Raw genomic sequence first — 23,261 nt, 5'->3', positions numbered from 1 at the left:
ATAATGTACTTTTGTTAGGTCTCCAGTAAGAAAAACTCTATGAAAAATAGTGGCCTTCACTTAATCCCCAAACTTTTTTGAACACTAACCAGGCTAGACCATGTTCAAACAATCCATATAGCATTGATGACAGTAAGCCTACTATGGCTAAGGCTGTGGTTTCCTAGACGCGAAATTAGATGCACTGCGTATGCGTATCTAAGACGCAGAACACTTGTCTTATGGGGTTTCGTATAAGCGGTTTCCCAGGCAACGTATCAAATGCGCGCACATGAATAGCGTTTTTGGCTTACTGCTTTCAGAGCAGTCAACTCTGAGATACACTGCATAACAGACATGCCTTGTGCAATATCAATATTAGAATTGGAGGGAAAGGGTCGCCGAGAAGGTAAAATTCTCAAACAATGACGACGATGAGTTGACTGCACGGTCAGCATCTCTCAATGGGGGGTAAGCGGCTAATGGTTTGAGATGGTGGTGGGGAGCCTCCTGGAGCTGAGACCGCCCCTGCGGGACCGAGGAAGCCTGCGCGGCCGCCGCACGTCACTGCTCCGACGGCCGCCGCCCCTCCTGCCATCGTGCCGGCGCCTGTGGCTGCCAAGGGGGAGACAGCCGACCCCCCTCAGCATCCCCCAAGACACCAGCATGTCACCTATGCCGAAGCGGCGAGGGGACCGTGTACTCCGGACGGTGACGGCCTCAAGGGACGCTCTCTTTTTTAGGGACCGCACCTTCAAGCGACGGGGTGTGTGACCGCCGGTGTAGAAAAACAAACAAAAAATTCAAAATTTCACATTCAAAATACGATACGACTGCTTCACCAAAATTCTCAATCGGCAACCAACAAACTTGAGGAAATTCAACTCATGTGTGAAGATTTGAAAACAGATGTACTTTGTTGTAACCAAAAAACGGTTTCAACAACAAAAACATACACTTTGCCACTTTCCCAAAATTTACAAATTGGCAGACGTTTACTGTCGACACCACTCCAAAGGAGGGGAGTTGCTATTTTTGTAAAAAATTTAATTTTTCACCTTTTCCAATTTTTCAATTCAAGGAAAAGTTGATCGCGACTTTGAAGCAGTTGGTATCAAACTTCAAGGCAGTGACACAACATTGTTGGTCTTTGGGAATTTACAGGTCTCCCAGTGGAAGTGAAGAAATTTTTTTTTTCAAAATTTTGAACACTTACTTACAGACTTGACCAATCACAGAAAAGACTTCATCCTCATGGTGACTTCAATATTAACGCAATGGACAACCAGAATCCAATCAACAAAAGATGTGTGGATTTGTTGAGGTCTTTTGGCCTTGAGTTGCTTGTCAAGTCTCCAACGCGAGTAACGGCAACTACTCAATCAGCTATAGACAACATCATTTCCAACATTCCAGGTGTCGCGGTGTCCGTGGTCAACACAGCAATCTCGGATCACTGTGGCCAAGAGGCTGTAATCAGGGGAAAACACTTCGAAAGGGAGCTCAAAATCACAAAACAGTAAGAGACATGAGGCCTGGAAACATTGCTCTTCTGAACACTTCCTGTCCAAAAAACGTGGAACTTTCTAAATTTAACGCAATCAGTAGAACAGCAGTTTCAAACGTTTAACGAGGTCCTAAATTATCATCTAAATTTGTGCTGTCCTACGAAAACAATCAAAGTTTGTCAAAAAAAGGCAAACAGCAATTGGATCACAAAAGGTATATTGGTGTCGAGAGAGAAATTAAAATTTTCTCCGAAATCAATAAAAACACTTCGAACGCTGAATTCAAACTCTTTTTCAATCGATAAAAAAAAAACATATAAGAAAGTGATCCAAGCAGCGAAAGCTATAGATGTCTCAAAATAAATTATATCTTCAAAAAATGTTTCAAAAAAAATTTTGGGGGGCATCATCAAAAATAACAAAAGACAGGGTGATCAAATCAAACTAAAATTGGAGATGAACTTGTATGTGAGGCTGGGAGTGGCGAACGAGTTTAATAGATTTTTCGCGTCTGTGGCTTACGAGCTAAACCCCCGGCCATTGCAGCCTGAAGTGAATCTTAGGCGAATACATAGTCCAGTAACGTCACTGGCACTGGTACCGGTTTTAGAAGAAGAGCTTGATCGAATCTTTAGACAGCTCCCGTCCAAAAAAATCGAAAAATATTGAATTGACGTCTATGTGGCTCATAAAGAAATGTTACAAACATATTCTGAGCCCACTAACACATTTAATTAATTTGTCTTTGAACAAGGAGTATTTCCCTCACTCCTACAATCCGCGAAGTAAGTCCAATTTATAAAAAGGGCGATCCCTGTTCCACAAATAATTATCGGCCTGTCTCCATTTTGCCAGTTTTGAGCAAAATTTTGAAAAATCTTTTTTGATCAGAATGCTGAAGTTTTTAAATCAAAACAACCAATTCTCTGAATACCAATTCGGATTCAGAAAAGGAAAATCAACTACCGACGCTGTGGCGAATCTAGTTGAAATGGTTGTTGAGGGTATAGAAAATCGAAATGCCACCTTAGGTGTCTTTCTCGACCTATCTAAGGCATTCGATTGTGTTGACCACGAACATCTGCTCGACATTTTGGAAACACACGGCATCCGAGGCGTGCCACACTTGTGGCTTAGATCATTTCTAAGCGACAGAACTCAAGTTGTCCAAATCTCAAATCAACTTTCAAACAAAATCCGACTGGACTATGGGGTTCCTCAGGGATCTATTCTTAGCCCAATTCTGTTTCTGCTATATGTCAATGACATTGAGTCATCACTAATGCACGGAAAGGCCATGCAGTATGCTGATGACACAACTCTTTTTTTCAGTGAAAAATCAACATCTCTCTTGGAAGAACGCTCTTTTGTTGATGTCAACAATTGCGTTTCAACACTTCAACAGCCTCAATCTCCAAACAAACACAACGAAGACCAATGTCATCAACTTTGCTCTTCAGCCTGTGGATTCTCGGTGTGGTCCTGCCACCATGTTGGCAGACTCCATACTAGAAGAGGTCTATAGTGTCGAGATTCCTTGGAATACACCTTGATCGAGGGTTGAAACATGGAATAATCAAATTGATCACGTTTACGCCAAAAATATCCTCAGGAAATTTTGTTTTGATGAATCTAGCCAAATATTGCCCCACTCAGGTACTGATGACGGCGGTAATTATGGCTTGAATTACCCACCACCTTACCTACGGAGTTGCATTGTGGGGTGCTTGTTGCAAACAATCAGTTTGATGAGGGTCTTCAGTATTGCAAAATGCAAGCGATTCGAATAATTCTCACATTTGAAATTTACAGAGAGTCATGCAGAGAATCTTTCAAAAGTTTGCCAGCTGTATTGATCCTGCCGAGTCTCTACATTTTCGAAACAACACAGTATTGTATGTCAAAATGCGTCAAGACAAGTGGCCAAGACATACATTCATATGATACCAGAGCCAGGGGAAACTACCCGAATTTGGCCAACACAGAACGGTGATTTATGAACGCCTGCCATCACAAGCAGGAGTGTCAATTAATCAACACGCAGGCCACACTCGAATAAAAAAATGCCCCAACGCCCAAGGCGTTCAAAATTCGTCTAAAACGCATTTTAGCGACACAGGCATTTTATAAATGTCCGACGATTATTTGGCAACAAAACTGGGAGACCAGCCAATAGGTATTTCGCCCCGACGCTGGTGTTGGGATGATTGTGGCGAATAAAATGAAATGAATGTAAGGTGAAAATGTATGTTTTGATTGAGGAATTTTGATGTAGAACGGGATGGAAAAAAATTTTAGTTACAATAACGTCATTTGACGCCCCACTTGGCAATAACATGTTAACCATGTCCTTGGCAATAAAGAAATTTGATTTGATTGAACTGAATTGGGTCCTCCTTCTAAAAGAAATATTATGGAAGTTATTTTTAATAACTAAAATAATTTCATATGCACTACATAAAATCCCACTCAGACATACAATACATCATTAATCCATTTTCCATTATCCATTTTCCCCACCTCCAGCGACGTAAGACAATCTTCTGATTGGGTGGTCTTCCCAGTTATATGCCAAAAACCCGTTGACATCATAAAACGCTTGTAATGCCAAAAAGCGCTATAAACGAGTTTTGTCATCTTGACTATAAAAATTAATATAAAGAAGGACGTCATATGTAAAGAAAATAGGAGTTTCGCTGAATAAATCAGGTAAGTTTTGTTTCATACTAATTAAAATTTTTTTACATTGTTAAAATTAACATGTTTTGCTACAAAAACTAAAACATCCTTGAGGGCGATTTATAAATAGTAAGCACCCTTCCATTGTCTCTTCTTTTGAAACATCTCACTGCACTGTTTAACAACGCTTTTTCGAAGCTTGTAATGCCGACAATATCCATGTCATGAATCTAAATCAATTTATAAGCATTAGTGCAGCCGCTAGCAATTTCTTTGTACGAGAAGTCATGTTTACGCACAAACCGTGTTTATTCTTTCTACAAAAACAGTCTAAGAAACCACTGGACGGCGGCTTGTGTTTCCGACCGAGGTACATGCCACAGCGCATCTATTACGCGTCTAGGAAGCCAACAAGCCTTAACATTAACTCTCTAAGTGCTTAAAGTTGAAAAGTGGCCACCATGAATAGTTTAAACATCAATCCATTGACTTTCAAGCTGTAGATATTTTTAATGCCCCTGAACACATTCAGAAAAGCTCAACATCAATGTGGTTTAATATCAATTCACAGCAATACAAAGTAGCATTGTTACAGTACAGCAAACCTGTTAAATCAGCAGTGATTTGTTTAATTTTACTTTCGTTTAGCTAGTGTTTTGTGGAAAAATTTCCAATAAGTTACATAAAAGTGGTATTAAAGAGTTATAGGCTATAAGACAATGTTTACTAATGTGTAGAATTTAGATTGGGATATTGATGCATGGACATTTCCAATGTTTTTATAGTATGACTTTTTCAGGCATTTTTTTTATAGCCTATGAAAACTTACCGACGTTTTAGTGTTGTACCTTTCTTGTGTGGGGTAGGGTACGATAAGCGGGGACCCTGTTTTTTATAACGAAATTGGCAGAACGATATTACTTAATCATAACCATCGATATAATCAATCGATAACTGATTAATTATTTTGAACAATTAACATAAATTAATCTACATTAACAGCTCTAAACACTTTCAAAATAATACTCGAAATACAATTCTCTCATTTATTTAATAAGTAACATATGATTATAAAAAATTACAGTCAAATTTTAGAAAACTAAACGACATTGCTTTTGTGAAAGATGATAAGACATGTTTTTTTGTGACTTCAACATGTTGGACTCATGTACCCGAACAAAAAAACCCATTATGTGAAATTTGTGAGAAAGAAACAACACTGTAACTGTGAGAGGAGCAAATATGGTCGTTTTCAGTTTTCCTAATTTTGGTTATAATAATTTGTTTGATCACTGTAAGACATTACATTCATATTTTAATTTAAAACATATTATTGTTATTGAGGACTATAGATACTTTTATATTGATTGATAGTCTAGGATTTGAAATGCGAATAATAGGTATCGATGATTACATTCGTTGATATAAAAAACCGGGTCTGCTTATCGTACCTTACCCCTTGTGTGTAGCCAAATAAGGCTACAGTATAATATGAGGCACCACCACAATAGAATCATATTTATGATTATCTTAACTATAGAAACAAAAATGTTGACACGAATTACATTATATAAAAACTATCTGTTGTGTATGTATTTTTTTATTTATTTATTACTAAGATAAGAGATAAGATGGTAAGAGTATTAAAAAACAAACTTTTTGTTCAAATACAGTAGCCTATACTAGGCTATGTTTTGTGCGTTTTGATGGTGGTGATGCACAAAAATTAAGTTGGGCTAAATGTTTTGCCTAAATATACACTAATAGAACATAATTTTGTAAAACTTGTAATGCATAATTGGCTAGTACTTACTTTATATAAAATTGAGTTTTTACATTTTTCCAAACACTTACAAATCCTTCCAAATCAGTGAAACGTCCCTGGCAAATACATAGTGTTAATATTACTAATCTCAAGACCAAAATACAATGCTTCATGTTTCGCCCAAATGAAAGTCTAAGCTAGCCTAAGGCAAACAATAGGCTAATTTATAATATACACAAATTCAAATAACTCCTATTACAAATAATTATCACACTTTGAAAAATATATGTAATAGATGATCATAAAATGGTAAACTACAATGCTGATTATTGACAGAAACATTCCAAACGACTTTCTTAGGATTAGAGTACATACGTAATGATGTTGCAGAGTAGCCTACGTAAAGCGGCTAATGTTAAGTTAGATTACTTACTCATTTTTGTGATCAATGATTTCGATATCCACAAATTCAAACCCCGAAGACCAACTCTTATTCGTATCCATAATTAATTAGGCAAATATAACGTCAAACAGCTATAATATCAACACTTAACGCAAACAATAATATTCTTCCCTCCATTTGGAAACGTACAGTACAAACAAGCTAGCAACTAAGCAAATCAGACTTTTTTGGAGTTGCTTCTTCTTCTTCTTTTCGATCACTTTCTTCTTTCTTCTTAAGCAGTTTTTGCGTAGCTTGTCTATGGTACTTCGATAGTCGATACACGTTGTGTATTTTATGAGATTTTACTTTTAACACAGTTAATTTTATTTTGCAATCAGGTACCTGTCAGGATGTTCTCAATACAATTCTGGTTACCGATAATTCTATTGTTGATAGTTTTACCTTCTATCGTTTGGGGAAATCGTCATTCGAACATTCCTACCCCACAAAACAAATCTTGAGTTCTCCAGCCGAAACAAGAGATTACATTGTTTTTCTCCCATGATAGGTTAACCCTTAATGAGCGCGCCTCCTAAAGTTACGTGAGTGCTCGCGTGGGGTCTTCTAGACCCCCATTAAGAAAATAATAAATATGAGTGCATTCTTACCTTCTTTGTGTTATTAACTATAGTTACTTACATTATTGCGTATGTCTAATACATATTTAATTAAAGATAACTATAGTTATTATAATTTTTATATTTTTTATTCATTTTTACGTTAAAAGTATTAAATTATAGTTTTAAGAAAAAAAAACATTTATTGCATAAATCACCATATGTATGTATATACATATAGTATGAATAACTATATACATACTGAATTATTTGATTGAAATAAAATGTAAAACTATATTCCACGATCTTGTAGTAAAATGTAATAATAAAAATAAAAATACAATTCATTTTTTTATTTATTTCTATTTTGTAAAATAAGCTTTGTTTTTAAAGTATTATATAAATATAAATACTATATAGTGTTTGTTGAACTTACTAAGACTTTGTTTTGGGGAGATAAAAGTAGGACTAGTAAACGGGGGAAAGAAATAACTGATAAAGAAAAAAATATTTATTGAATATTGAACACACCTCAGATGACAGTAGATATACAGTATAGAAAACTCGAATTATATGAGAAATATACCTCACAATTAAACACGTGAAAAATGTGTTCTGCAGAAACTTAGTCTGAATCAGTAATTGCACCGTTATTTATGTTTTGGCAGAGATTACAGAAGGTCCCCATGTGTGATAAAAACATAGGTCGTTGGCACTTATAACATTTTTGTGTTGTTTTGGTGTCCTTTGTGCGGGGGCAAACAACACATCTTACTCTCGAACCCGCTGGCCGATTGACTGCTGATTCTCGATGAGGAATCTCTTGCACATTAGCAACCTTGAGGATCGATGATCGTAGCGTTTTTGGAAGCGACGAAATAGTTGCCCTTTTCGCTACATGAGGCTTTATCACAATCTATATTTAAAATCCGTTAGCAATGTATATACATACAAATTCTCCTTCTGTATCACATATAAAAATATTCACTTTCAATGCACATATCAAATAACACAAGTACGCGCGCGGGGTAAAAATGACCCGGTAATTGCAACACTAGCAGGTAACGTGAGTGCGCGCGCGGGGGTCTAGACGACCCAAACGTGTAATGTTTGTTTGGAACGGACTGTACGATTCACCCGCGACGGTCACAGCCAAACTGACTGTAGGGCGCCATTACTCATCGTCTACCCGGAAGGTATCTAGCGTCACAGCAGTCTAGCTAACCTACTTCGAAAAATAGAGCAATATATCTACTCGTGGGGTCGTTGAGGCCCCCGCGCGCTCATTTAAGGGTTAACTAAAAACAGAAACATCTCTAGGGTCTTCGTAAAACCCTGAAAATATCGAACTGAAAGCGGTGAATACAACTTCTCCATAAGGCATATCAATAGTACTTCATTCATTGTTAAAAAGTAAACAAAATCTTCCAACGGATCAACGCATCTAGACATATATTACCAAAATGCGAATGAATTTAGGACCAAACTTACGGAGCTTTGCCATTCGATTGTTTCCTGTATATATATATATATATATATATATATATATACCTGTACATTGTAATTCTCACTAAAACCAATGCCATGCCGAATGTATTCGCAAGTAAACTGGCCCTACTTAATTTCCAAGTTCTTAGGAAGGATGTAATTCTTGACACAATTAATAAAGCTAGTAGCGGTGGGGTTACTGCTATCTCATAAAACATAAGTGCTCTGAGCCTCTTACTACAACTCCCCAGAAGCAGTTTTTCGTCTTTATAAATCTTTGTTGCAGCATGAAAATTCTTCTTGGTAGCATAATATGTATACCTACCAACAAACTTACTGCTTTCTACATTGTTTATCGATGAGCTTTAGTAGATTATCAATTCCTATGACTTCCATAACATCACCCTATTTGGGTTTTTTTACTGTTGTTACTATTATTTGTTTACTAACGTTGACTTATTTATTAATTTCAATCTTGTTTTACACTGTTATAAGACAGCTTGTTTACAGCTTAGATATAAATATTGTAATTATTACAAAATTGTGTTATTGCACTCAAATGCTGTAACGGTTTTGATCCGTTGGTAATAAATTAAAATAAATTGAATTTCACACACTATTTCTGTCGTGAGGTTTTTTACTATGTGTAGCCAAATTTGTTTTATTTTCTGATATTGAGATTTATTGTTCTGATTGTAATCCCTTTGGGGAGTGACTTAGTATTCAAACACCAATATTAGTCATTGTAAAATATGTACATTTAATTCTATTATTAACACACTTTATTGTATTTCATGATCAATTATCTTGTAAAGTGTTTAAGAAATTCTTCATAAGGTATATGACTACACTGCATTGTTTGTAGATTCAATCCAATGATGTATGTGTTTCACAAAAAAGCCTTGAGTGGATTTTATACTCCGAAACAGGAACGAGCCATATACAAACATACACTAATTGATAGGTCCATAGACGGGAACATTTATATTTCTAGACAGATAATAGAAGACATAAAACATTATATTTAATGTTTGTTTTATTTCTTAAGTTTGGTCTGGGGTGGGGGGGGGGGGGGGTGGGGGGGGGGGGGGGTGGGGGGGGGGGGGGGTGGGGGGGGGGGGGGGTGGGGGGGGGGGGGGGTGGGGGGGGGGGGGGGACATTAATATGTGTTTAGATATGTATATATATTTCCCAATCCTTAAGATAAAATTATCTTGTAATTATTAATTTATTGTTTGGTGAAGTTTTATAGGGTATGAAATTTGTCCTATTCATTTAATTCATGTAAATTAAAATAATATTGTATAATTCTCCTTAAAATCCCTGAATTTTATTTGTAAACAAATTTGCAATTAAAATGGCACTAAAAAGTAGTAACAATGGTTCAAAAGAATACCTATAATCATATGTATGAGTTATGGGATTTTCATGTGACAAAAAAGAGATTTTGAATTGTGTGCACCAAAAATCAAGATAAACAGTCATTTGTGAATAATTTGTTCTAACATATGAGAATTTTTAATTATTTTTATTGTAAAAATGTTATGTAGTATAAAATGTCACACCAAGATTATATTTTACTAAGAGCAGTCCAGACGTAAATAGTCTGATGGTGCTAGGTATATCTGAAACCCCCCCTCTACACTCTGTTCCAGTTTGAAGTATGTGAAAAAATTACTGTATCGTCTCAACATTATTTGCAATACTAAACAAATATCATCTGTTTTGCAGACAACATCTAAATCTAAACAGACAATATATGACCATGGTGAAATGGCAACAATACTATATTTTCATGCAGGTTACATTGAGATAATATATATTGCGAGATCTTTTTAATTTTCTTTGGTTTATTCTGTCAGTGAACCCGAATGAAGGTGATGCCTACCCGTTGGGTGCTCTCCCTATGGGAACCAAGATCCACTGTGTGGAGAAATTCACGGGAACAGGAGGATATTATGTTCACGCAGCCGGCAGCAGTGCCACCATCCTCCGCAAGATGGGTGACAAAGTCGTGGTCCAGTTGCCATCCAAGATAGAAGTCGCCCTTCCTCCAGAGAACATGTGTGTTGTGGGTCAGTATTCTACACGTTACTGTCGTTCTAATGTTAAACGACAATGTATAAACGTTGTTATAATGTTAAAAATACACGCTTTTTTCCAACATCTAGATTTGAAGTTATGGGTGAACTTGTGTAGAGTTAATATAGGTAGTTTGTCACATTTTGTTCTTAAAGTTTTTGTTAAATTAAGTATTGCGATATTTGTAGTTCAGTGAATGAGACTTATCTAAACCCGACTAGCTACACCTTCTAAATAGTGATGACTTCTTACTATACTGGAATTGAGTAATAAGTAGAGAGAGATGTTATTCTTTCAACATGATCCTCTAGATGTAGGAAACAAGAAAGGAAAAAACTTAAAAAATTTACAACTACACAATATATTCATGATTATCCTACTAGAACAAAGAGCATTTGTTACAATTCTTACCAGTTCATCATCATCATCCGACGTTTCCGTTATCACGGGTCGTCGTACACACAGCCTCCTCCACTTTTGTCTGTCATTCCAGGTCTCCTCTTCCTCCACCTGCATTTTCTGTAGTCCCCTTATCTCTATGTCTTTCCACACTTGGTCCTCCCATCTTCCTCTCGGTCTTCCTCTTGGTCTTCTTCCTCTTTCCTCCTTCTCCAGTGCTATTCTAGGCATTCTATTATCTCCCATCCTCTACACATGCCCTATCCACTGTATTCTTCTTCTTTCCATTGTCTCTTGCAGTGAAACTACCTTCAATCTTTCTCTGGTTATTTCGTTCCTTATTCTATCTCTTCTTGTAGTCTTCTCTATCCCTCTTAAAAATCTCATTTCTGCAGCTTGCAATCTGCTTAAATCATTTTTAGTCCACGTCCACGTCTCTGCTCCATATAATAAAATTGGTTGGAAATAAGATTTATTTCTTATATCTTACCAGTTAAATTAACCAAAACAAAATGCAGTCATCCTTTTATGGAAATTAAATTGTTTAATAAGTTACCATTACACGCTAGGTCTGTATCTTTAATCAAATTTTAAAGCAGTTTTAAAGTGCTGGTTAAAAGTTAATATATTTTGCAGTGTGGATGAATTTATTCTTAAATTACGATACTACAACATTAATTTTTAAAATTGTGTCTCAATTTTATTTATTCAGTTTTGTTATTGTTGAGTTTTAAAATTTTATCCATGTTAAATATATTAATAGATATTTAGTTATGATTGTTAATTTATGTAGATCTGTTGGTTGTTTGGTTATTGTTGTTATTAATTATATAGATCTATATATTTACTGGTAGGCTGGATTGAGCAGGTAGAATCTGAATTGTTTGTTTTAGTTTTAGTTTAGAATATTTTAGTAACTTTGCATTGTTGAATGTGTTTAAAGACCGATAAAGATCTTGAATCTAGATCAGTACAGTGTCAAATATAATTTAACAAAAATAAAACAAAACAAGTAAAACATCTCACAAAAAGTAATCTAGCTTAATAATACAGACAATGTAAGAGGAATCCAGAAGACTGAAAGGCCATATTAAAATGTTTTGTAAAGTTAGGAGATTCGCTCTCGTAACAATGGTTCCTTCCTACCATACCCCAACTCTAACCCTTCTCTTGATCACAACTACATGTCTAGAATTCCTGATAGGTTTGATTATCATTGCAAACTAAGACTGATCAGGGGTTTCCCAAACCTTTTCATTTGAAATGAAATGAAATATTTCTTTATTTGAGGCGAAATTAGGGCCTCATGGACCTTTCTTACATTTAACCTCATATACAAAAACTAGAACAAAATATTTTTATTTTTAAATAATAATAAAACTAAATATTTTATTGTAAACATTTTCAATATGAACAAAAAGTACAACTTTATTTAAGAATAAAAAATAAAAAATGTATTACGATAAAAAGGTATATAAACATATTTAACATCACATACTCACACGCAAAATAATAACATGTACTTGTATATAATGAATATAATAAACACACTATCCTCACACTCTCTACTCATTTGAGACACAAACATTAAGATTTTAGGAGGCAGGTGGGCAAAGTAATTTCACATATTAAATGAGATTGTGGTTAGTTTTTAAAATTATATTGTAAGTTGTATTTGCTTTTAGAGAATTTTAAAAGGACTTACTATTAATTATAATATGGTTTGAACAGGACGGTTTGTCTAATATACACAATGACAAGATGCACATCGGTTCGCCCAACCGGTTGCGGGAACTAGGTTACCGTCCACGATCCGGCTTGTTCCCAGCTCAAGACTGGGCGCTTTGGTCGCAAGATCTATGCTCTGCCTCCGGTCAAGGAAATAGTCCAGGAAAAGAAGGAGGAACCTGAGTATCTTACGCTCACATTAAGTGTCACGAAGAGGCCCAGTAATATAATATCATAATATTGTATTTAGCTAATATAAGTATTTAATGTTAATAAGACAATGTGTTTTTAATGATCAAAACCTACTTATATCTGTTATGTCATGTTGACAACTCCCAAGAACACCTTAATTACTTCTTAACAAATTGTTGAAAGTGAAAGTCTGCACAAAAAAGTAGGCCTGAAAACGCTAAATATTTTACTTTCTCAATGAAAAATTGTTGAAAGAAGCTTAGATCAAGTTAAATGGTTCAATCAATCAATAATTCTTTATTCATTAGTTGTACAATACGGTACATTGAATAGTGTCATACATTACTTATATATATATATATATATATATATATATAAAAGTACTAAACATACTCAAGTTCCTTTATTGAATACAAAACTAAATCTATCAAATAGTTTTTTAGTTTTCTTTTAAATTTGTTAATATTATTTTCCATCTTTATGCTTTGAGGAATATTTTTCAGAAATCTTTTCCCGATATACATAGTTTTTTGTGTGTGTATATTTCAAGTCTATGATGATCACTGATGATTTCATTCTTATGGCGTGTGTTATATTTGTGCACATTATTTTCTAAGTTAATTTGTTTAAAATATAGGATGGTTTCATATATACACAAAGTCCAAAAACTGTTATTATTTTTAATTCTTTAAAGCAATTTCTAACAGATTCTGAGAATTTAAGCTTAAGTATATTTCTAATGGCTTGTTTTTGCACCTTTAAAATGTCAGTTAGGTTTTTCTTAGTTGTGGCACCAAATATGGCTATGCCATAAGCAATGTGTGAATGTATATGAGCGTAATAAATCTGTTTTAGCACTTCAGTAGTACATAAACAAGACATTTGCCTATGGCATATAAGCTAGAACTAGTTTTACCAAGCACAAATTTAATGTGCTCATCCCAGCTCAAGTGACAATCAATGATCAATCCGAGAAATTTAATTTTTGATGCATTTTCAATCTCTGAATCGTCTATAAGAATATCAAAGTCAAGGGAATAATGAATGTGTTTCCTTGTTGATGGTACTGAATGAAAAGGTTAAAATTGTTGGATGTATATCCTTAGGTATTGTCAAATAATAAAAAGGTTCTAATTAATGTTGGATAATGGATCCATAGGTTGTTGGATTCCAAATGTTAATGTTCCGTTTTAAATGTAAACCAGTTTAAACTCTGTTTTTTTTTTTTAAGTTTTTATTTTGAACAACCCTCACTTCACACACTAGCGCTTTTATCAAAGTGATATTATTGATATTTATCAGTGATATTAGGCAACTCGCTGCTAAATAATGGTAGGTCATTTCATTATACTGCACATTACTCTGACGAGAATTGCTGTTTGCATTCAATCACTGCTTTACTCTTCTTTAAAAATTAAATGAAAATTGTGGGAGCACTAAATCATTCACTATATTTTTAAAACACTTTTCCACACTGTTGAATCTTAGTCTATAAACTTATGTGTGATTATAGTTAGGTTAATGTAACACATGCTCGCTCAATTTTCACTATTAATCAGTAATTTAACGCATAAAACATTAATATTTTGGCCTAATTAAATTTTCATGTGATATCAGTACGAACGTATATATTTTTAACTACTTTAACTCATAAAAAGCTGATCAACGTTAGAATAAATTGCACCATTTACTTGTGTTCAAATGTTCAAGATGTTAAGCAAGAAGGAAGCCTTGAAAGGATGAGGACGACTGAAGAAGCTCCCTTCCTCTTATAATCTGGAACACAACCCAATATGTTAAAAATCCAATATATGCCTTTATAAAATAAGAGTACTTTTTATAATCAAATGTATTCTAAAATATTTATATAATTTGATACATTTTCAACTTATTTTTACACTTATATGTGCCAGTTACTTCCAACAGTGACTTCGTGGCGATATCACGTAATTTAACTCGTTTCCCTCACACCAATTTACTGTGAACATCCTCTAGTTTGAAATTTGTTTTTACTTTATTGGCGATCTGTCACACACGTAGCATAATATCATTAAAAGATTGTAATGAAACAAATTCAGAGATATAAAACAATTTAGACCCAACGGAATTGCAACCATTTAAAGTTTTTTTTTTATATTGGATACAAAATAGATTATCTTTTTGTAGATGGGGTTTATACAAAAATGGATTTAAAATGAGTTAGAATTAAACTTTTTATCAAAAATTGGTGTGGCACATTTAAAATTATCTTAAAATGTATTTTTAGCCAGAGAGTATTGTTATCCCTCTTTAAAGCACACACACACACACAGACAAAATAGTTTTAATGGGATTCACTTGTATACCAATTCCAACTTCCTTGACAATAATTCATGTTTTGGATCCATTTTTTTTTTTTTTTTTTTTTTCGTTAAATCTTATGTATAAAATGGTATAGTCTGTTACTGTACAATATTTAAAACATTAAAGTAGCCACCATCTGTACAGGATTACATAAATTTAATTTTCCCCCTATCTGTAAAGTTTAACACCAGTTCACCTTTCTCTTAGTGCAGCATCTGGAATCTGATTTGACTCCTGGAATTTGGAGTAATTTTTGTCTGGAGAGATCCAAACTAAGTCGGTGTTGAACAAGATCAAAATGAACTCTTTACATCCTTTCAACATCAGGGACACCTAAACTACAAAATATAGTATAATCTAGGTGAAGAGGTATTCTCATTGTTATCAAGAGCACTGTTATTGTGTGCAATACAATGTTTTAGACAAAATGTCTAAGTTCGGTGAAGCAATCGAGTTTTCTAAACATAACGGTAGGAAGGGGTGTGATTCAATGTTAAATTTGAGTATAGCTCCAGTTGATCTTCCTTTTAGTTCAGCATCTGCAATTTTGAGCTTCTTCGTCACAGACTTTTTATCTCTTCAGACGAACATGAATCCAAATTACAGAAGTCAAGTCTGTGACTACAGTGTCAGATTCTACGTTACTTACTTACTCCTGTGGCCACTCGAAACCCAGATGATTTTTGACTCTTGCCAACAATGTCTCTCCAACTTCCTCTATCTTGAGCCACTTCCAGTGTAGCGCCAATCGTTCTTAAATCCTTCTCCACCTGATCACTCTATCGCATCCTAGGTCTGCCCAATGGCCTCACTCCCCTCTGGTTCCCCCTCGCCACACCCTTCTTTATCATTTTATCTTCTCTCCCCTACGGGCAACATGGCCCATCCATCTCATTCCTTTACAAAAACAAAATATAGAAACAAAACAAAACAAAATGGCTGACACTTAACATTCACTGTGAAAGTGCTCCTCATATTAGTGCAGTTATTAGTAGGTAAACCCAACAAATTGCTTACTAAAATACTCACCACCACAACTTCAACAGCAACTGTAAGTGTTTACAACTATAATATAATACAAATATAAAAGATAAAGCAAGAATAACATTGAAAAACTAATACCACAGAGCTGACCTACATTAAGAGGCAGCAATTTTCACATGAAACTCATATCCAACTTCAAGAATATACCACTCTGAGAGTAGCTAAAGCACAAATCTCTGCATAAAATTACAAATAGTGTAGTTTAATTAAGTGACGTCAAACACATAAGCGACTAAACACGATTATTTTTACCACTATCAAGACAACCTCACAGGCGCTACACCCATATGTGACAAGGCCGCTGACCCAGATACCGCGTCAGCAAGGCTGACAAGGAATTGATTACCCATAAATCAAACACATTTATTTTCAACTTCTGACTAATTCTGACCACTAGAAGTCTGCCAATTACTTGACAAGGTGTCTCAGTGGTGATGAATTGAGTAGATGCCACTGAGTACCGTGTCTAGTAATACACTGGTCTACAGTATCTTACATTTTTTGACATGGTTATTGACTACCTTAAATCAATCTAAATTTTTACAGTGCAATTCCTTATACTGACCTTTTTGTAATTACTGATACTCTTAAGAATGCCATCAAAATATCCCTGTGGTATATGCTCAATAGGAGTAAAAATACTCAGGATTAAAGTGCACTGGTACATGTGAATTGTGGTACCATGCTGGCTGTCAGAATATCAATGAAAAAACTCTTAAAAAAATGTCCTTCAATAAAATAAATTACTGAAAATGCAACAAATGTAATACAGACTCTTCAAACCTACTTTCTCAAGTGACAGCTGATTCAAATATAAGCTTTCCCCTGTAACACAAACATGAACAATGGTTCTGATTCTCCAAACATTTCTATTAAAGAACTTGAACATAGCCTAATTGAGAACAACTTTTTTTGAAAACACAGCCAGTGAAGAGGGAAAGCTTGAAATGGCTGCAAAAATAGGCTCTGTACTACTCAACGAGAATAATACCTTGAAAGAACAAAACATCAGACTCAAAGCTGAACTTGCTAGCTGTGAAGAACAGATTGAAGAACTTTAATAATGAAAAAGAAAGATACACAGAGAGACTAGAAGCACTACAACGCTGTCTAGACGATATGCAAACTTCACTTGATAGAGAAACCCAACTGCGACGGAAAAAACCAAGATACCTTTGATGAGCATGAGTGTAAAATGGGGCAAATAATTGATGATTACATTTGTAAGATGAATGAGAAAGACAAAATAATAAAAACCCTGCAAGTTAAAATTTGAAAATCAAATCAACATCAATATATCCAAATCAACCATCAGTAAACCGCTTCTCAGACCCAAGGCATCGAGAATGATCCCTCATCTGCAACAGCCTCTCCATATCTGCTGCTCCAAATCCTAAACATAAATAAAAAACAAGAAAATATGGAAAATATATGATGATAGCATTGCTTCACGCTTCAACAGTTGTCTACTAATCAAACAAAAACAGCTCAGCAATTTGGATCATTTACCTGTGGAGAGTAAACCTATCTGCACTCAAAATTTAAATTATGACCTGACTAACCCCGGGACAAATGAATCACTGACTTCGACCCCAGGAGCCAGACAAACCTGCAGACAAAAACTGAACGAAAGTACAATGACTAACGCCTATCCAACATCAACCCCAGGAGCCAGACAAACCTGCAGACAAAAACTGAACGAAAGTACATTGACTAACGCCTATCCAACATCAACCCCAGGAGCCAGACAAACCTGCCGTCAAAAACTGAACAGAAGCACGATGACCAAAGACTAACCCAACATCAACCCCCAGGAGCCAGACAAAACCTGCCGTCAAAAACTGAGCGAGTTGAAAAAACCTTCTACTAACAATAAAAGAAACAACGTTTTTCAGTGTTTCCTTACAGGTAGCAAGATTTACAGCTAATAAGGACAGGCAAGGGGGTGTGAATCCAAAAATAAAAGTGCTGGCAAAGAAACCGCCAATAACTGCAAAAGTCCGCAGTCACAATGAAGCTCTAGAAGAATTCTTCGTAAAGCACATAGAATTCTACAAAAAAATCAATGAGAGCTATAAAAGTAGTGCTATTGAATTAGAATTACTGCCAGAGCACTCTGAACCTAACCCTTCAGATGAACCTTGCACACAGATGGCAACCTCCTCAACAGGTCCTTTTTTAGAGGACAGCCACCTGAAAAAGGCCAAAGAATAACAATTAACACTCAAAGGCCTGGTTTGGATGGAGAAAACATATTGTCGATTTTCCATCAAAATGTCGACCGCATCAGTAACAAGGTGGAGAGATTAAACCATTTATTATCCTCTCTCAAGCCAGATTTGGTAGTTGTCACAGAACACGGACAACATGCAAATAACATCATAAATACGCAATTAAATGGTTATACTCTGGTCTCCGCATTTGGAAGAGTGCATAACATTAAAGGAGGGGTAGCAATTTACAAAAGTAACAAAATAGAGAATGAAACTACAAGTTTGGAAATGGAACATCTCAGTATACCCCTAGTCTGTGAAGTAACAGTTGCCTCTATCAAACTTTCTGGAAAAGAACAACTTTATATGATAGGTGTATATCGGCCTCCTAATAATCTGATTGACATCACAGCAGAAGCTATCGAGGTCCTTCATAAAGTTCTGGATAACATTCCGACTCACAGCAGAATTATTTTGATTGGGGATATAAATATTGACATTTTAAGACCTACTAGGGAAACTATTATGTTTGATGAATTTCTTTTGTCCCATAACATGACACGACTCCAACTTTCGGCGACCAGAGTATTTCAAGGTCATCAGTCCTCCATAGATGCTATCTGCACAAATGCTGAAATTGATGAATCTCAAGTGAAAATTCTCCATACTGGTATAAGTGACCATTTCGGGACAACTTTGTTATCTGCCTCTGTCTGTTGAATAAAAAAAAACTACTACCTCCTCTCATCGACATGTAAGTCCAGAGAAATCTTAACAAATCTCAAACGATTATTTGCTGAGGAATCTTGGACTAATGTACTTCAACAAGATAGTGTGGAAGAGGCCTACAGACAATATTTGAAGACAATAACATACTTTTTAGATCTCACTTGTCCAATCAAGAAATTCAGAGTTGTGGCAAAACCAAAAGCTCGACCATGCTATGACGAAGAAGCTCTCCGCATAAAGAAAGATTTTCTTAAAGCAAATGAGAGATATTGTCTTTCTGGCAGCCAAGAGGATAAACAAACTTCTACGCAGCTAAAGAAGGCTTACGACTTAAAAACTAAGGACCTTAAGACAAGAGGCTAGTGCTGCTCATATTGACAACGCTGCTAACAAAAATAAGGCTGTTTGGGAGATCATAAACAGCGAGAGAAATCATCAGCACAAGGACACAATTTCTGGATTTGACTTCATAGTTAAAAACGGAGACAAAATTGACGACCCTATAGATATAGCCAACCATTTTAACAACTATTTCTCAAACTATTGCTCATGAAACTCTCAAACAGAACCTGTGCATCAACCCAACAATGCAATTTGTTCAGAACCCACCTGTTTGGAATGCCACTGACCTCTATGGAACCCACATCAATTGAAGAAATAAGTAAAAGTAATAGACTCACTAAAAACAAAATCCTCTTTTGGCTTAAATGAAATATCCTCAAAAATTCTAAAATTTTGTAAAAATGAAGTAGCGGTACTGATTTTTTTATATCACACAACTGTCTCTTCTGCATGGTACTTTCCCCTCAAGTATGAAAATTTCCAAAGTTTATCCTCTTCACAAAAAATCCAGTAAACACCACATAGAAAATTTTAGGCCAATATCTTTAATTCCAACTGAATCCAAAATTATTGAGAAAATTGTACTCTCTAGACTTTTCAAGCATCTTCAACTGAACAACCTTTTGACAGAGAACAGCATGGTTTTTATTAAGGGGCGATCCACCATGACTGCAATAGTAGATCTGTTGGAGCACATTGTGGACAATATCGAGGCTGGAAATAATGAAGTGGGAGTGCAACTTGACTTGTGTAAGGCATTTTGATTGTCTAAGCCATGACTTGATTATAAGAAAACTTTTTCATCTAGAATCCAAGGAACAGCACTTTCATGGTTCTCAGCATACCTTGAAGGAAGACGCCAGGTTGTTGAAGTGACTCAGACCATAAAAAAAGAATTACTACAATTTCTAGATCTGAGGTCCTGTCAATGGACCGTGGTGTACCGCAAGGATCTGTGTTGGGGCCTGTACTTTTTATATTATTTACTAATGATTTTCCTAACGTTTTACATTCATACAGTAATTTAGTCATGTATGCTGACGATTCTATGCTATTAACTGCCAATAGCTCAGTGGAAAATCTAGAAATAAATTCATACATTGCTGTTAAACATTGCTATGGACTATTGTAGAAACAATGACCTGGTTTTCAAAGAATCAAAGACGAAACAAATTTCATTTGGGAACAAGAAGGATGACATTTCAGATCTACCAAATCTTCAATCTGTCAGCTCAACTAATTATCTTGGAATCATTGTTGATGACAAACTCTCATGGCTAAATCATATTAATAACTTATGCCTTTAAACTTAGCTCAGCAATCTATGCCATAAAAAAGGACGAAAGCTATAAGCACGACAAAAGGCCACAATAACAGCCTATCAAGCTCTGTTTGAAAGCCATATGAGATATGGCTTTAGAGCGGTTTGGGGTGGTTCAAACTGAAAGAAATCTCCAACGAATCCTCATTCTTCAAAAAAAGGCTCTAAGAATCATGGCTGGCTTGGGATGTAGAGAGAGCTGTAGAGGGGTATTCAAAGAGTGGAGGTTTATCAACAGTGTCAGCCTTTATATTGTAGAATGTATTGAGATAGCTACAACTCATAATGTCCAACAGCACCAAGACATTCACTCCTTACAATACTAGGCATGCCAATAACTTTACTTTGCCAATCCACAAGTTAACTCTCTCTGAAACAAAACCAACCTATGCTGGGGCAAAAATTGCTTATTCTTCAATAATCTCCCTGATGAGCTGAAGAAAATGGAAGGAAGGAAGTTGAAGAAAAAGCCTGCACTCCTGGTTTCCAAGAGAGACCCTTTTACTCAGTAAAAGAATTCTTGAATTGGAGAGCCGACTCGCAGAGAATGTGAAGACCTAGGCAGCTAATGACAACAAACCTGGGAAAATTTTTTAAGATAATATGTATTTGACGCCATTTCCTTCTTGATGAATGTGAAAATAAAGAATTGTCTTGTCTTGTCTTACTCCTGATCAGTGCAATCACATCGGGATCTTGGTATATTTCTCTTAATTCTCTGTTCTTCCTGATCCGCCATATGTCTCCTTCTTGAACTGGTCCAAAAATTCTTCTTAGTATTTTGTTTTTCAAAGGTTATTAACTTTTTTGGGATTTCTTTGTGAGTGCCCATACTTCCGACCCGTACATCAAAACTGGCAGATCATGGTTTTGTAAATTCTTAATTTAATTTTCCTCATTAATAGTTTGCTTTTGAGAAGTTTTGCAAGGCTCCAGTATGTTCTATCTGCTGCTGCTAATCTACATTGGACTTCAACTTCTTCTCTATTGTCATGTGTTATCGTCACTCCGCCTAAATACTTAAATTCCTTTGTAGCCAGATTCTACGTTATATATAGAAAATTCGGTTTTCCATATCATTGTACTCATCTCGTGGATACTTTATGTTTGTTCTATATATAATCCTTGTGGTTCGCTCTCCTGAGGATAAAAGAGCCACATATGGTACAACAAAACAATTTATGCTCTGTGTTGCATTTAAAAAAGTGAGAGTTGACAGATGATTCATATGGTTGCAAGATTCAAAATTCTCTTTAATATCGCGCTTTGTTATTAAAAACAAAACCTTTTGGGAGGGATATCATGAGAATAAGTAGGAAGAGCATTCCACTATGCCTTAAAATGGAACTTTGCTGTTGCTGTTTCTTGGTATATTGTAAACAATTATGCTGTATGAATAAATTTATTTTAGTTGTTTCTGTCGATATTATTCATAATTCTAATTTTAGACTTGTATTTACGTACTTTTTTTACCGTAACAACAAAATTACATTTTTATAAATATATTTTTAGACCCTATAAACTATATTTCTGTGAGCAGATTCAAATTGGAGATACAATTCATTTATACATGGATTTGTTTCTTTAAACTCCTGAAATTGAGAATAGTTTAAAATGGAAAAAATTTGAAAAAGCTAGTTTTCTAAACTATTTTATGTGAAAAATTTAGTTTAAACATGTTACATTTGGCCATTGGTGAAGAGCGCAGGTTAAAATCTATACAAAGTTTTGAACTTGTGTGTTAATTTTATGTATCAATCAAAAGTTCTTACACTCTAAATGTGCATTTTGTGGATTTAAAAGCATCCAACCATAGGGTTCTGCCCCACGGGCATCCAAAGTTCCTGTGTTAATCTTATTAGATTATTTCTGTTTAGTTTAAAAATCTGATAACTAAAACACTGTGTATTGCTCAGGCAATTATTCTCAATCATGTAACCAACTTGGTATCAAGTTGATGGTTAATATTGAGATAGAAGAGAATTCCTTTGGATTTTCGCTCCCCGATAACCACTCCTACTCGTATAAGGATCACTGTGAAAGTTTCGAGGTGTATGAAGTTTTTATCTTAGACACTCGTTATTAGGCATGATCAAATTAATCTCCTCCTGTGTCAATGCACTTTTTAAGTTGGATTTTACAACGGTAGAAAGCACCCAACGACTCAGTTTTTGTAGTGGAATCAAAATATTTTCGACTTTCATGAAGTTTGCTTTCTGAAGAAAACCGACGACTGTGCAAATTTTTCTTCCCACTGAAGAATAACCAGAAATCAAACGTAGCAAGATCAGGTAAATAAGGAGTGCTCCATTGTTTTGATGTATTATCACCTGCAAATGCCAGTTTTTACAACAGTGTGAAAAGAGACATTATCGTGGTTCTAAATTAAACCCTGAATGTTGGAAAAATTAAACCCTTCTGGCAAGTATTGTTCAGTGTGCTAATTT

The 23,261-nt window shown here is 35.3% G+C and overlaps 1 protein-coding gene across 1 annotated transcript; it reads left to right on the top strand.

Annotated features, from left to right (window-relative positions):
• Window positions 1-1,256: 1,256 nt before the first annotated feature.
• LOC124368313 (39S ribosomal protein L2, mitochondrial-like) lies at window positions 1,257-12,906 on the top strand. The gene is given in 5 exon segments (XM_046825587.1): window positions 1,257-1,498; window positions 2,436-2,491; window positions 10,284-10,501; window positions 12,640-12,726; window positions 12,728-12,906. Coding segments are annotated over 5 exon segments (744 nt in total). The 3' UTR covers window positions 12,869-12,906.
• The last annotated feature ends 10,355 nt before the right edge of the window (window positions 12,907-23,261 follow it).

The sequence above is a fragment of the Homalodisca vitripennis genome, chromosome 8 (assembly GCF_021130785.1).
Source record: "Homalodisca vitripennis isolate AUS2020 chromosome 8, UT_GWSS_2.1, whole genome shotgun sequence".
NCBI classification, from domain to species: domain Eukaryota; kingdom Metazoa; phylum Arthropoda; class Insecta; order Hemiptera; family Cicadellidae; genus Homalodisca; species Homalodisca vitripennis.
Note: the sequence above shows the minus strand (reverse complement) of the source record. Positions and strands in the feature narration are given on the sequence as shown.